At 39.5% G+C, this 14,815-nt stretch overlaps 1 protein-coding gene across 1 annotated transcript; it reads left to right on the forward strand.

Moving 5' to 3' along the window:
* Positions 1-2,517: 2,517 nt before the first annotated feature.
* On the forward strand, positions 2,518-14,613 carry zgc:113278 (Translocating chain-associated membrane protein 1-like 1-like). Its single transcript, XM_042407932.1, has 11 exons — positions 2,518-2,981; positions 4,208-4,268; positions 4,443-4,561; positions 7,204-7,320; positions 7,407-7,465; positions 7,759-7,843; positions 8,661-8,731; positions 10,598-10,702; positions 10,841-10,984; positions 11,157-11,317; positions 11,481-14,613. The coding sequence occupies exons 1-11, from the start codon at positions 2,862-2,864 to the stop codon at positions 11,552-11,554; spliced, it is 1,116 nt and encodes a 371-aa protein (XP_042263866.1). The 5' UTR covers positions 2,518-2,861; the 3' UTR covers positions 11,555-14,613.
* Positions 14,614-14,815: the final 202 nt, after the last annotated feature.

Raw genomic sequence — 14,815 nt, forward strand, 5'->3', positions numbered from 1 at the left:
TGATGCTAATACCGATGACGATTCTCTTTATGATAATGCATATATGTCTCGTTGTCATTTCCGTTATACTGTATACGTGAGCTTGTGTCACGTTTCACTGGTGTTAACCACTGAAGTAAGAAAGGGAGGGCTTCGTAGGTCCTGCTATCCCCAGTTTGTCTCATACTGACCTCTAGCGCCCAAAATGAGAAAGGGTTATATTTAGTTCGAGTGAGCTGGGATGTTGTTCAGGGCTAAACTGTAAATTGCAGCTGACACTGTTAACTACATGTAGTTCAATTACTAGTTTAACTACAATTTGCAGTAGTTGGGTGGTAACTACATTCAAATCTCAGTAGCTTTTTCAGTAGTTATACTTTGGGTCATGTAGTTTAGGTAGTTATTACAAAGTACGTATTAGTATTAGTATTCTCACTATATGAATTTTCCTAGAAATTTAGCATTTTCCTGACTCCACTTCAACTCCTATCCTCTCCTTAAAACACATCCTAAGTGAGGATTAGCCTGCCCTAGTCCCTAAATCAAACACACCTACACTATTCTTTACTCAATGTCAGTCCAGTTGTACCTCTGTGTAACAATATGAGATTCCAGAGTGACGTTTGTATGTAGTTTAACTACATTTCATTGTGAAATAGCTGGTAGTTTGGTAAACTAAAGTTTTAAAGTAGTTTCCCCAACAGCTGGTAACTGATATGGTTGAATGGTCATGTTAAGGGATCCAATTTAGGACGCAAAAGATTAGCTAGCTACTTGATGTTCCAACAACAACCCACTGTAGCATGACTGGTTTCACTAGCGTATTTTGCTAAAGCTTTGTTTGTTAAATGGATTATAATGCCCCTGTATCCCAAAACAAAACTTCAATTAACTGTTAAGGTTACTGACGTTAGTTGGGTCAGCATCGTCATGTTCTCCTACAGTTTTCTCTGTGAATTTTAAGTTAACATAACTGTGCCGACTTCGGACACATAAGATTTTTTGGAGATAATTACAACCGTTATGTTAAAGGCGCAATATATGTCATTCAGCCCCTCTAAATGTCACACTAGCACTAGCATCTCAGACCAAAACAACTGTGCACGTCATTTACTCAAAGTAGTTGGGGAAAAAAAGAAAGCAGCCCCTGAACCAACAGCTCACAAAACTCAGATCAAACTGTCAAACTAGGCACGATGATCAAAATTCTGTTATTGCATTGCCTATTTCTAAATGTTTTTAGAAGCATATTTTAGTGTACTGTTTAGCTGTAATCTGAAAAGGTTTGTGACCCGACCGCCATGTTGAAAATGGATGCGGGGGGGACAGGGAGGGACTCACATGCACTAACATTCACATGATTACAACATACACAGAGTGTGACTTCATTCTCTGCTCAGGACACCATTACTCCACTATATCTTTACACAGCAAATAGTTGTTTACTGACATCTAGTGGGGCTGAATGTTGTATATTGGACCTTTAAAGGAAACATAATACCACCACCAAATGACTTATTAACTGGTAACTGACTTGGTTTGCCTTTTAGGTGACATGCAAGTGAAAAAACATACCCACAGAAAATAAACCTGTGGTGGAGAAATAGTGTTCTGGGTCTAATATTTAACATACAACACCACCACAAACAATGAATCAAAGCATAATATTTACCATGTACATCAACAGCTCTGTGAAATAGCCTTAACAGAACCTCAACATTAGTGGGAGAGTCACAAACACTGTATTTATAGCAGGGCTTTTGCATTAGTGTGCCTAACATTGTACAATGATTTATATTTTTATGGCCACTGGGGTTAATGGTATCTAAGAACAGACCTTCTTGTTGCCTATAAGAGCTAGACATATAAAAGACATATAAGACATATAAAAATATCGACGACTTAGAACCATGCCGGGGACCCCCAGGGATACTTGAGGGGGTTCCAGGGGGTCCCCAGAAAAATGTGGAACATTTTAATTTCACTATTATTTCATTGATTACAAATTAACCCAATGAGATAATGTATAAGAATGATAGTCTGTTCATAGGTTTCACATTATTCACTGTTAATCTCAGTTTGTAACCCAGTCTTACTATTCTCATATACAGCACCATTTCCAAACAGACTTATAATTTCAGCCAAGATTGTGCTACTGCATATCCTCAAATAATTATGCATCACTCAAACTACCTAAATGGTGAGTTTAGAGCATCTGCTTTGCTCGTCCATCCTGAAAGCAAAAATAACCTTAAAATTAACCCAATGAGATAATGTATAAGAATGATAGTCTGTTCATAGGTTTCACATTATTCACTGTTAATCTCAGTTTGTAACCCAGTCTTACTATTCTCATATACAGCACCATTTCCAAACAGACCTATAATTTCAGATTAGATTGTGCTACTGCATATCCTCAAATAATTATGCATCACTCAAACTACCTAAATGGTGAGTTTAGAGCATCTGCTTTGCTCGTCCATCCTGAAAGCAAAAATAACCTTAAAACTGGGCGCTTACGTGGGGCGCGTGAAGGCACCACGGGCCTGGGTTCTCCTTCTACGTCAATGACACTGGGCGGTTCATGAATGGGTTTTTTGGAGTGGGAGGGCCCGTCATCTGACTTTACCAGGCTGGAGGAAAAAAAAGTGGGTGTTGTGCTTTGGTGTGTTTGGTTTGCTGCGATGCATCTTCATGACTGTTTTTAAACACACGAGCAGCGGTTCTCGGTGCCCACAGAGCGGAGCAAACATACATCAGCTGAGTCGTGCAGGCCGGCGGCAGCAGCAGCAGCAGTGCAGCGGGGGGAAAGTAGCTCCAACCCAGCCAGACTCAGTGACGGCAGCCCTGAACCAGAGGAGGGAGAGCCGTGTCGGTGAACCATGGGTTTCCGCAAGAAGAACAAGAGCCCGCCGGTGCTGAGCCACGAGTTTGTGATCCAGAATCACGCCGATATGGTGTCGTGTTTGGCCATGATTATCCTTCTCGGCCTGATGTTCGAGGTACTGTGTGATTGAACAGGAAAAGCGCAGGAGCTGTGTTTTAGCCGAGTGATGTTAGCTGCTGCTAACTATCGTTAGCTGATATGACAGCAGCACTCCAGGGGCAGGGCGCTAGCGTGTCTGTCTCCTTCCCTTCTCATGTGTCTCACTGTTTGCCAAAGAAGATGGTGAGGAGGGCCACTGGCACAAATAACAGGTTATTTTACCAGTCGGCTAACTCATTGCCTCCTTGGCAAGTCAATACATGTATCTGGCCTTTAGCAACAAGATGCTCAGGCTTAAATATCTGTCTGCATGCTTCACATTTGAGATAGATAGATAGATAGATATATAGATAGATAGATTCTTTGTTATTATCCTTCAAGGAAATTTGTTGCCACATTCTGCACATAAATCCATAGATACATAAATACAGTATACATCCACAACATATGTATACTGTACATATGAGATACATCCATATTTATACACATACCTACATAACACATATATACATGACAGTTGCCAGGGTATTTTGTTTAGTGATGCCAGGGCAGAGGCGACAAAACTCAAAACGATAACATGCCCGTTTCCAGGCCAGGGATCTGTATGTACTTGGACAGAACAACTCCGGCTGACTCTGTAGCCACGTTTGAATGAAATAAAATAGCTATCCTCCTTAATAAGCAGTCCCCACCCAAACCCAGCCACCAGACTGAAAATATCATGAAGACAGTGCAGCCACTTTCTAGACCCCCTTTTTATAAGATAAGGTTATAGCTAGGTGCCTATCCTCTAGGGGAGGTGAAGCCTATGATACAAACTCACTCTGACGCAGTGAGAGTCATCATGGAAACAGTAGTAAACTTAAAACATACATCATTTTGCTGGAGACCCCTGGGAGCCCCTCCAGGTAGCCTCTGGAGCCCCCCAGACCCCATTTTATGGGAATCATTGAATTCAGATCCTTGCAGTGACACAGCAGCCCCCACTCATATATGTGTATGAAACTATGAATGGATTGTTTGACAGTTTGACATGAAAAGATGCAGTCATCAAGATGTCATAACCAAGGGTTGGGTTCACTAACATGGATAGACAATCTTTAGGAGGCTCACACAGACTTTTATTACAGCATTAAGACAGTTTTTTGGCTTCGTTTGCATGAAATCTGCCAGTTTTTAGTGACAAACCTTTCCTGTGACTCAACATAATCCTTTAATCCTGTTTCTTTCTTTGCTCTTCAGGTCACAGCAAAGTTTGCCATCATGTTCATCACAGTCCAGTACAATGTTACGCAAGTTCTTGGTGAGTAGAAGTTCACGGGTTGAGTAATCATGTCAGTATTTTTAAAATAACTCAAGTGAACCACTCTGTATTTCTGAAAAAAATGCACAGTACTTAATTGGTCTTATTTTGCCTCTTTAGCTATTTTTTTTTTAAGATTTAAGGTTTTAACTTTGTGCTTTTCTTTTTGCACAGACGAGAAGAACGAGCCAGTGAACCTTTACCAGTATGGCCCTAAAGATGTTGCCACCGTGTTTTTCTACTTGCTTATTGCGGTCATCCTTCACGCGTTGATACAAGAATATATTCTTGACGTGAGTATGCAAACTCCGCTGCAATCATTCTCGCTCACATTGTTTTCTCACTGTGGTTTTTTTATGTTGAGTGTGGATAAACATGGTCTGAGTGAAACAGAAACTGATAAAGAATATCCCCATCTCTACTTTATCAGCTCGCACGCTGTCAGATTCTCACAAGAATTCAAGTAAATCATAATAGCTGTCACAACCTGTGTATTCACGAAAATCATCTTTGTTTATTTTTTTTCTATTTCAAAAGGATCAAAAGTATCTTAGGCTCCGTTGCCACGTGTGTGTGCGCTCTTTTCTGGTCCATTATTTATTTTTATTTTTTTTGGAGAGACCTTTTCTTTGTAGGTAATGAGATCTCATCTCTTCACCTGTGTGTGCGCACTAAAGCACAAATCACTGAAACAATGCTCATGTTTCTCCTGACGTCTTTTGGCTTTGATGGCAATTCCCAGTGGGATATTATTAGCAGAAAAAAACATTTTTTGGTCCAAAAATAAAAATCTCTTTTGGACCACATTCAGAGACAGTGTTCCTCTTAAAGGATAAGGTCACATTTTTTCATACCTTTTTTAAAGATCCCTTCCAGACATGTTTTAAGATGTATATCAAAAACTCTACTTTGAATAATAATGTGTGTCTGAAATGTTTTTTCCATAAAAAAAAGTTCAATTATCATCCTTCAAATAGCATTTCCTCCGTCTCCCTCATTAAAAAAAGCCAGAATTTATGAATATGCAAATATTTTTCATTTCAAATGTTTAACTGCTGGACACAAGATGTCCCCTCCTTCACTGTAAAGTCCATTCTCAGTGTTTATGCACTGGAGGCTTCAAGTTTCCACATCACACTTGTCTAAGTTGTATATTGGACCAGGATTGGCTTCCAAACTATTTGTGATGTCATGTGATGAAATGGGATTTTCAATGACCACAGAGAAACTTTCCACTTTCAGCAGATGAGGTGAAAACAGCCTTTTAGTGTCAAACTCTACAACATCATTCTGCACAGTGAAGCTAAAATATCAAACTGTAGGAACAAGAAGAAAAACATGTTTTTGATTGTTACTTCAGTTGGATGTTTCACCTTCACTGTGCAGAATGATATATGTGCCGAGTTTGACACTAGAAGACTTTTTCCACATTCATCTGCTAGAGGGGGGAAGTTTCTCTGAGTTTACATCAGATCTGAGTTCAAGACTTGTAACTATGAGCATGATTTGTGACATCGTTAAGGCCTTGTTTACACCTGGCATCTACAGGCATCTTGGGTGATCCAATCACAAGTAGACAGCTCTAAGTAGAGGTGTGAACACACCCAAGATGCATTGAGGATGCATTGAGATCTGATCACTCAGACCACATTCGGAAGTGGTTCTTTTAGCAGTGTAAACGTAATGTGTCCAGGGCCACATTGAAGGACTGCCTTTTCAACTGACATCCTCTATTTTTTGGCAGACTAGGGAATAGTTTGGAAACGAAACGTGGTCCAGTATGCAACTTGCACAAGTGTGATGTGGAAACGTGAAGCCTCCATTGCACATATGCTGAGAATGTATGTGCCTCAGTGAAGTAGGAGACTTCTTGCATCCAACAGTTAAGGTTTTGCAAATTATTTTTATCTATAGACACTGGAGGGAAGGAGAAGGAAAAGATGTAATTTTAACTATTTTAACAAGAAAATTGAACAAGGAAAAACCATATTAGACACAAATTATTATTCTAAACAAAGTATTTCAATATATCCTAAAACAAGTCTGGAGGGTATTTTTAATCTAATATGAGGCTTAAACAATCTGAGTTAAGTAGGTATCTTCCAAAGTTAGTCTTGTTAGAGCAAAATTTCCTCTTTGTGTTACTGTCCCTCCACTGCAGTTTAGCGAGGAAACTCTGTCTAGGGAAACACAAAGGTAATTTCATACTAACAGCACAGTAACTTTGGAAGATATCCACTTAATTTGACTAACTCAAACATCTGATTCAATTAGCTTCAAATAAACGTTGGAGTACATTTTCTCATAGAATGAGGATTGTGGATTTTGTCCCCCATTCTTGCATGGGAAGCGCTCTGGGAAGGAATCTCAGTTTCAATGTACATACGGGCATTGAAGTATTGTATTTCTACTTTATCAGACAAAGTGCTTTACAATTTGCAACTATTCACACACACACACACACACACATATACTCACAGTCTGATGGAAGAGGAACTACCATGAAAAGCTTTGGCCTCCTTAACCTCCCTGGAGTGGAAAAACAGGGAATTAAACCACTAACATTGCGGTTAACAGACGACCTGCTCTACTGCCTCCAGACTTAATATAAACTTTTAAAAAATGTGAACTTATCCTTTAAGGTCAAAAGCCTACAGTTGCAACATTTGTACAAGAAGTAAAAAGTGGAAAACTTGCACAGCTGCTCTGTTTATGCTTAGCCTCCTATTTCTCATTAATCAAAAGTGTATCTACAAATACCTTGAAGTGAGATGTAACTGCAAAAAGTGACATCTACTTTTACTACTATGATTCTAAAAATGCTGCTTATGTTTTGTTTTTTTTAAATATATAAATGCAAGGAACTAAATTTCCCCACAGATCAAATGTGATATTCTAATGTGTTCACCTTGTTTAATATTTTGTTTAATTTCAGAAAATGAACAGGAGGTTGCACCTGTCGAAAACCAAACACAGCAAGTTTAATGAATCGGGACAACTGGCTGCATTCTACCTGTTCTCCTTCATCTGGGGCTGCAGCATCCTGACAGCGGTACGAGCGCCAGGAGCCACATAAAAACACATTGTACCCGTCTGCATTAGACTTTATCTTATGCATTGTCTCTTTTTCTTTGACAGGAGGACTTTGCAACAAATCCTACTTTCTTATGGGAGGGTTACCCACATACTCACATGGTGTAAGTGAAGATTTACATATCACAAGCAAGCTCTCTCTTAACACCTTTAAAAAAAAAAAAAAAAGACTTGGTTTGAATGTACGGGATCTTATTAGAGCACAAGCTTAATGTCATAGATGACACATCATAGATGTTTTGGATCAGGCTGTGTTTCTGGTGGGCTGCTACACCTGCATTATTTAGTACTACCAACCATAGAACAGTACACTGTGCACAACATAGTCTATTGTATATAATTAATATGGTATAACTGTCCAGGCTCTTACCTCTGCACCACCTGTCCTCTTGTCTAGTTTTCAGGTCAAGTTCTTCTACATTTGCCAAATTGCCTATTGGCTCCATGCACTTCCTGAGCTGTACTTTCAGAAAGTACGGAAGGTAAGGGTCATTTCAACGATGATGACACATTTAAGTATTAATGTTTCAGGCTTTTGTATGCTGCTGTGGGTTAGCAGAGAAGCAATTTCTCAATGTCTTTTGTTCTTTCCCTTCAATGTACAAAATTAGATCGAGATAAACTTATACTAGTTGTCATTGAAGTAAAAACATAAATTTGGGAAATAACGTCTTCAGTCTGTAACCTATGATGAGTGCAGTGGTATTCATATATCCTTCTGACCGCTGTTAATACCCTCTAGTGTATTCATGTGTCTCCATGAGGAATCAGCTGACTCAACTCTAGTTTAATGTGCAGTACAGAGTACATACAGGCGATGAATACCTCAAACAATCACACCTCTGTTGCAGTACTTTCAGACCAGCAAGAATGATTTGATGTTTTTCTCTCTCTTGTCAGAATTAGTATGAAGAAGCTATTATTTTTTTATTGCCCCTTCTTCTACTCTAAGGAAAAAGCATGTTGATTTTTTTTTTTTTTGATTAGCCAAGTGGATCTCAAGACTTAATTTGCCTAGGAAATGTGTAATTGTTTCAAAACAAAAAGGTGGTTAGTAAGTCCTGTCTGTGTTTTTAAGGTTGCAGACTTTAAAGAATATCATCGCTCCTCAAAAAGGTTTCACTATACAGTAAATCCGATTACAAAAAAGATACATTTTGTTCAAAATTTTAGATGCTCTGAGCCAACATAAAACATGTTTTGTCATCTAAATACCTTTCTGATAAACTGCACTGTCTGTAGTAACTGATGTGACCGGAACTAACGCTGGTTCTCTTCTCCTTTGTTGTCTTTCTACAGGAGGACATCCCCCGCCAGCTCTATTACATTTGCCTTTATGTTGTTCACATCACTGGTGCCTATGTTTTAAAGTGAGTAAAATGATTCATCCTTCCAAGTGTGTCCTCTGAGGATGATATTCAGGTTGTTAAGACCTGATTCATTCTGATAATGACTGAGCATGTTTCAAACAGATGTTGGATAAAATAGTCCTAAACCTTTTTTTTTTTGGGTAAAGGTAATGTTGTGAATTTGTGAAGTGAATTTAGTACACTATTCTGCGATTAACAACCTGGACATCATACTTGACACAAAGCTACTGCACAGTTTCACAGAGTTTATGGAGGGATTGATTTTTTTTTTTTTTCTTTGAGTGATGGACTGTGAGAAGTTGTTATTATCAGCCTGTTTGACCTCCCTTCATTATCCTTACATGACCCCATAAAGATCATTTTTAAACTCTCAGCCAGGTTCAGCTGACTCAGCAGACTGTCACAGACCAGCCCTATAACCACGGTTATCTGTGAGTGACTGAGTGAGTGATGAGGTTTCACCATTGGTCAGCCGGCTGAGCGTTGGAGTTTCCCTATTGGCCGTTGCTCTTTCAAAATGAATCGGCGCGAGATGATGGAAGTGGAGGACAGCAGCACAACACAGAGCGACTGTGTTTCTGCTTTCTGTTACGACCTCTGACACTCTCAGCTCCGATGTTAAATGCAGTGAAATTAAGCTTAAGCTAAACTCTTATTTAAAGAGACACATACCAGCGTCTCTACCGTCCAGTGTGATCGACTCTCTGGCTGACAGAGCTGTCAGCAGCCGGCAGGAGAGACGCCCTGTGGTGTGCTTGAATTTTATAACTTAACTAATACCAGGACGCAAGCTTTTTATTTCTCTGACATTTTCACATCACAAACAATAAACATGAGTCTTGCAGGTGAAACGTATGACTCATGCAGCTGTTATATCAGTTTGGTGTGGGGCAGCTGCTCTGCAGGTGCGCTTAACTGTAACTGCGATAACTGGGCAGAGATAAGCCTCCTGAATTGGCACCCAAAATTCTGTCAAAACTTTCATTTATAACTCCCACCGCAGCCTCCAAGATCATCGACTTGGAAAGAGGCAGAAAAAAGGCAAATAGAGGCACAAGAGAGAGTGCACAGTTAAAGCATCCCAAATAACCATCACTTTGAAAAAACACTCAATGCAGAGTGAAAAACGAGAGTCAAACAGATGAAAGAGGAGGGGGAGTTGACAGATAAGTAATTAGAATAGTTATAATTAGAATTAAAATAAGTTGTTAATCAAACATTCCAAGATATGAGTGGAAAGGATTGTTCTTCCAGCTGCATTTATGACCTTTTTTTTTTTACTCAAACATAGATTAACCATGTCATGTGATATGCTTTTTCAGTACACTTTACCAGCAAATATTACTAGGACCACTACAGAAAATTGCAGATGAGTAGTCTCTTCTCTTTGCGCATCTCCTTTCCTTCAACTATTCTCTACTAGAAAATACAAAAATGTTATGTGGGGAAACTGAAAATGTTATATCACCTGGTTCAAAGGTATTTTCTTAAACCTTATATATAGCTGATAGTTTTCTGTGTTCTGTCCTCTCCTATAGTTGTAATTGATTAATCGTTTGAGTCATTTTCAAGCAAAACTGCCGAACATTCCTGAGCTCCAGCTTCTTAATTGTAAGAATTTGCTGCTTTTCTTTAAGGTTTTGAACTGTAAGGCACTCAGAACAAGCAATTTGATGACATCACCTTCAGTACATTGAGATGGGCATTTTTCTCTATTTCCTGATTACAATTAATCAAGAAAATAATCGGCATATTAATCAATAATGAACCTTATTAGTTGCAGCCCTAGTTGACTCCTCCTTTCTTTGTTTCATGAGTTACCTTCTGTTAATGTTGCCGTCTCTGTCTGTGTCTCATCTGTTTCAGCCTCCACCGACTGGGCCTGGTGTTGCTGGTCCCTCACTACCTGGTGGAGCTCCTGTTCCACGCTTCACGCCTCTTCTACTTCAGCGATGAGAACAAGCAGAAAGGGTATCTGAAAACAACATGTGGTTTCATTCATCTATCAAACACGTTTTTTTTCACTTATTTGGTGGGTGGTACAGTAATTTCTTGCTGATCTGAACAACCTGATACGACGTTTTTTCTTTCTTTCTTTTTCCATTGCAGTTTCACTCTGTGGGCGCTGCTTTTTGTCATTGCCCGCCTCCTCACTCTCACACTGTCAGTTCTGACGTTTGGCTTCGGGCTGCCCCGTACAGAAAACCAGGGCTTTTCCCTTGCAGAAGGCAACTTCAATGTGCTCACCATAAGGCAAGTCCAGATGGCAAAATAGGAAGTGCCCTTAATGTCTTGTACATAGAAAATTTACACATGGCATTAAACTTAAAAACAACAAAGTGGCCAAAGTTTTGTTCATCTGTTCACAAGTTAAATTGCTTTAACTTTTGTAGTTTTTAAAAATATGTTCTCCTCGCACCCTTAGGATGACTTGTCTGGCAGCTATCTGCCTGACGCAGGCTTGGATGATGTGGAAATTCATTAACTTCCAGTTGAAAAAGTGGAGGGAGCACAGCCAGAACCAGGCCTCAAAGAAGAAGATGGTCAGTCCAAAGAGCAAGCCTCACAAAAGGGAGCCTACAAGGGGTGAGTATTCAAGAACCTCAGCTTCCGGTCACCCCTACCGGCACAATGTGATCCTATGTTTCAGTTTATATGTTGCACACATGATGTGTTGTTGTTGTTTTTGTGAACATGCGTATCTGAAATAGCTTTAATCAGGAGTGTTTCTTTTGACTTGTCTTGTCAGGAGGTGCTGCCAATGGGATTGTGAAGTCTGAGGATAAAACGTCTCCACGGGCAAGAAAAGCCAAAACTTCATAGAGATGGAGCAACTGGGGGGGAAAAAAAAAAAAACTGAGTGAGGGAGTTCTCACAATGTGACATTATGTCTTTAGACAACTTCAAATTTTGTCTACTGCTCTCCAAAACAAACGTTTAATCGCACTAAGAAACCTTACCTAACAGTCCCTTTGAGGTTGAAACTCCTTTTTGAAAAAAGTTCAATGTTACTGTCAGTTAGAAATGTTTTATTATAAATTATGGTTCTCTGTAGATGGGACACTGGCAGGGCAGTGCTGGTTTTGATGCTTTAACAGGATAGATCTAGCGCTTCAAAGTGTCCTTTTGTGTAGAACTATGATCACTCGCCGGGTACTTTAAAAAGAGTTGCTCTTCAGTAATTTGACACGGAATCAGTTAACGTCACAGTACCTTAAAAAGCGAATTTTGACTTCAGGGCAACTTAATGTAAAGTGTTAATGTTACTGTACAGGGTCATTTTAAGTTTTGGCCTTATTCAGTTAAACTCACAAAAGAGGCCACTGGCTCGTGCCCCAAAATATAGCCTTTCTTGCTCTGCAAGACAGCACTTCGATATTCTGCTCTTGTTAGGAAAAGATTTTAAATAAATCGCTCCAAAGGAATATTTGTGCTATTTAGGTATTTGGCATAGCTGCAGCCAGAAAACTGAAGCTTTTACTTAACTCCTTGATCATTTACTGCCATTGTTTGACAGCCTCTGCCTTTGAAATCCAACATGTTCTAGGATTGAGGCACTTTTATATTTTTTATTTGCTTTTTATCACTAGTCTGGTAATCAGCTTCACACTGTTAACAGGGGCTCATCCAGGTTAGGAGCCTTACCAAGAGGAAGATGTATTGTAACCTGTAATGCTGTACTGTATGCATACAGTTAAATCTTTATCATGGCATGATCCGAAACTTGAGCAAGAAACTGTGTTTGAGGCTGTGATTCAGTCTTTTATATGGTTATGTCAATGCATGGTGGTTTAAGGCTTATGGCTAGTTCCTACCTGTGCTGTTGAGTTTGCATCTCTCTCTCACACACAACCGCACACACACACACAAGCATTCAGTGGCCTTTTTACAACTGCTGCAAGAGGTTTGAGTTATTTATTTTTGTCATATACTACAGATAGTTATTATTTTATATGCTTTGAAACAGCTATAACCAGCAAACACAGCGGTACATAGCAACTGCATTCAGTTAATCCAAACAAAGTGTCCTTATATTGTCAGTGGTTTGTATCACTCGTTCTGCTTGTGTTGCGTTCTGTTTGCCTTCTCGGTTCGCTTTTTTATTCTCGGGTATCAGGGGACAAGCTATTCACCACTTACAAGTTGTATCCCATGGTTCAATGGGAGGTGTGTTTGTGAGGGGATGTGTTTGTATGCCTGTGCACTTACTCGTGTGTGTGTGTGTGTGTGTGTGTGTGTGTGTGTGTGGGTGTGTACAGTATAGTTTAAGCCTACTGTGTATGTTTGTGAATTAACTGGGCCTGAATGATGATGATGATGACAACGATGTTTATTGCTTGTCTCGTAAAAAAAAATATTGCCTGTGTGCAGAGCATGAAATGTGACAATCTGTTCATTGACTCCTGCCCCGTTGGTTGTGTTTCACAATCATATCTTGTCCCTTAGTTCACTTTGGTTGGGCCCGTCTCAGTTCCCAACACACTTGTGTGTGTGTAAAACACTGAGTTGTGGATAGGTGTATGTTCTATAGGTTACTGGTTACTAAATGCTTCTGTGTTCAATGTCTCTAACCCCTCAGATGCCCTATCCTGTGTGAGAGAGACTCTGTGATTTCTGCCAAATGTGGCATGTTCTGTCCTTCCTGCTTCACCTTTTCAATGATCCTGACATTGCTACAGTATGGAACACACGTATTGTACTGTTGGCCATTCTCTTTCCTCTCACGGACCAAGTCCTGCTCTTCTACTAAACCACTGTGCATGCGAAGCTCTACTGTACAGAAAAGACTGTACTACCTGTCTGTAGACAGCTGGAGTTGGGAGTCTTAGTCTAGAGCAGGGAGGAGATGAAGATGCCATTCATTTTTGCTCCCTTTAGTGCTCCTTATTGGGACTTTGGTGGTCTTTAAAGCCCTATGTCTGTGTATGGCAGTGTCATAGGAGGGAAGGAGGAGCAGAGGACGTATGTACCAGCCTGTTATTAAACTGTCTCAGATGTAAAAGAAAAAAAAAAAGAACGGACTTAACCCTACACTGTACTAAAATATGTGTCAGATTTTTAAGCTATTTTTATAGAGGGGAAACTGTTGAAATTCACTGTTGTTCAGTAAACACGTGTGAATATTCGTTTTGCATCCATATTGATATGAATTGTTTTTTATATGAGAATGAAGCTTGCTGAACTGTTAGCCTGGGATATACATTGTGGTATGAGTGTAAAAAATTTACTTAGCCTAATGGTTTATTTAACTTCATGGCCTTATTAGAGCAAAGTGAACTCAATTGTATTACAGTGCTCAGTTAACACTATGCTGCAGGTGTACGCTGCAGCTTTCACACCTACATGTTTTATGATAGTTGAACACACCGACGTAATGACACTTGTCATCCAACACGTCAGTTTAAATATATGATCAGAAGAGCAAATGGTCAGTATAGTGTTTTATTTGTTGCAGTCCTGCAGGTGTTTTTCAGTTGTGACCCGGACACAGAACAATAAAACTACATTATTCAGAGTGAAACCTTTTCTTGCTCATCAGATGTCATACTGTACAACAATCAGCAGACGATCAGGCTCTGAAACATGAGCCACACTGCAGTTCACAGCCCCTGTGCTTTGAGACACAATAGCCTGTATAATCCCACAGGAATGCATTTTTTTTTTTTTTGCATTATATGCATTATGTCAAAGCACCATAACACTGCACACTTTGGGCTGTTTTTGCATTGATTTACATGTTATGTTTTTGTTGTGTGTGGACCCCAGGAAGGTTAGCTGCTACCTTAGTGGCAGCTATTGGGGATCCAAATTAAGAATAAGTGTAAGAATTGATTCTCAATGGATCAATAATGAGATCACTTTAAAAAAAAAAAAAAAAGACCTGCACAGCAGAGACACGTTTATCGTATTCTATTAATTCATTCTGCATTGTCCTTGATTTGTTTTTTTTATTTTGCTGCTTGTTTCTAGATGTTGCGATATGTTTCCTTTTCAGATATGTTGTCTCTGAAATGCTCTGATGGTATATATATTTATGCAAGTTCTCGTGAGTTCTGATCACTTTTCTTTGTCACACTTTTTTTT

The sequence above is a fragment of the Thunnus maccoyii genome, chromosome 4, assembly GCF_910596095.1.
Source record: "Thunnus maccoyii chromosome 4, fThuMac1.1, whole genome shotgun sequence".
Classification (NCBI taxonomy): domain Eukaryota; kingdom Metazoa; phylum Chordata; class Actinopteri; order Scombriformes; family Scombridae; genus Thunnus; species Thunnus maccoyii.

Bases quoted from the DNA above. Each gene is read 5' to 3' on its own strand.
- zgc:113278 (XM_042407932.1), top strand. From the start codon at position 2,862: ATGGGTTTCCGCAAGAAGAACAAGAGCCCGCCGGTGCTGAGCCACGAG. The intron at 4,562-7,203 runs GTGAGTATGCAA...GTTTAATTTCAG, and splicing joins TACAAGAATATATTCTTGAC to AAAATGAACAGGAGGTTGCA. The intron at 10,703-10,840 runs GTATCTGAAAAC...TTTCCATTGCAG, and splicing joins GATGAGAACAAGCAGAAAGG to TTTCACTCTGTGGGCGCTGC.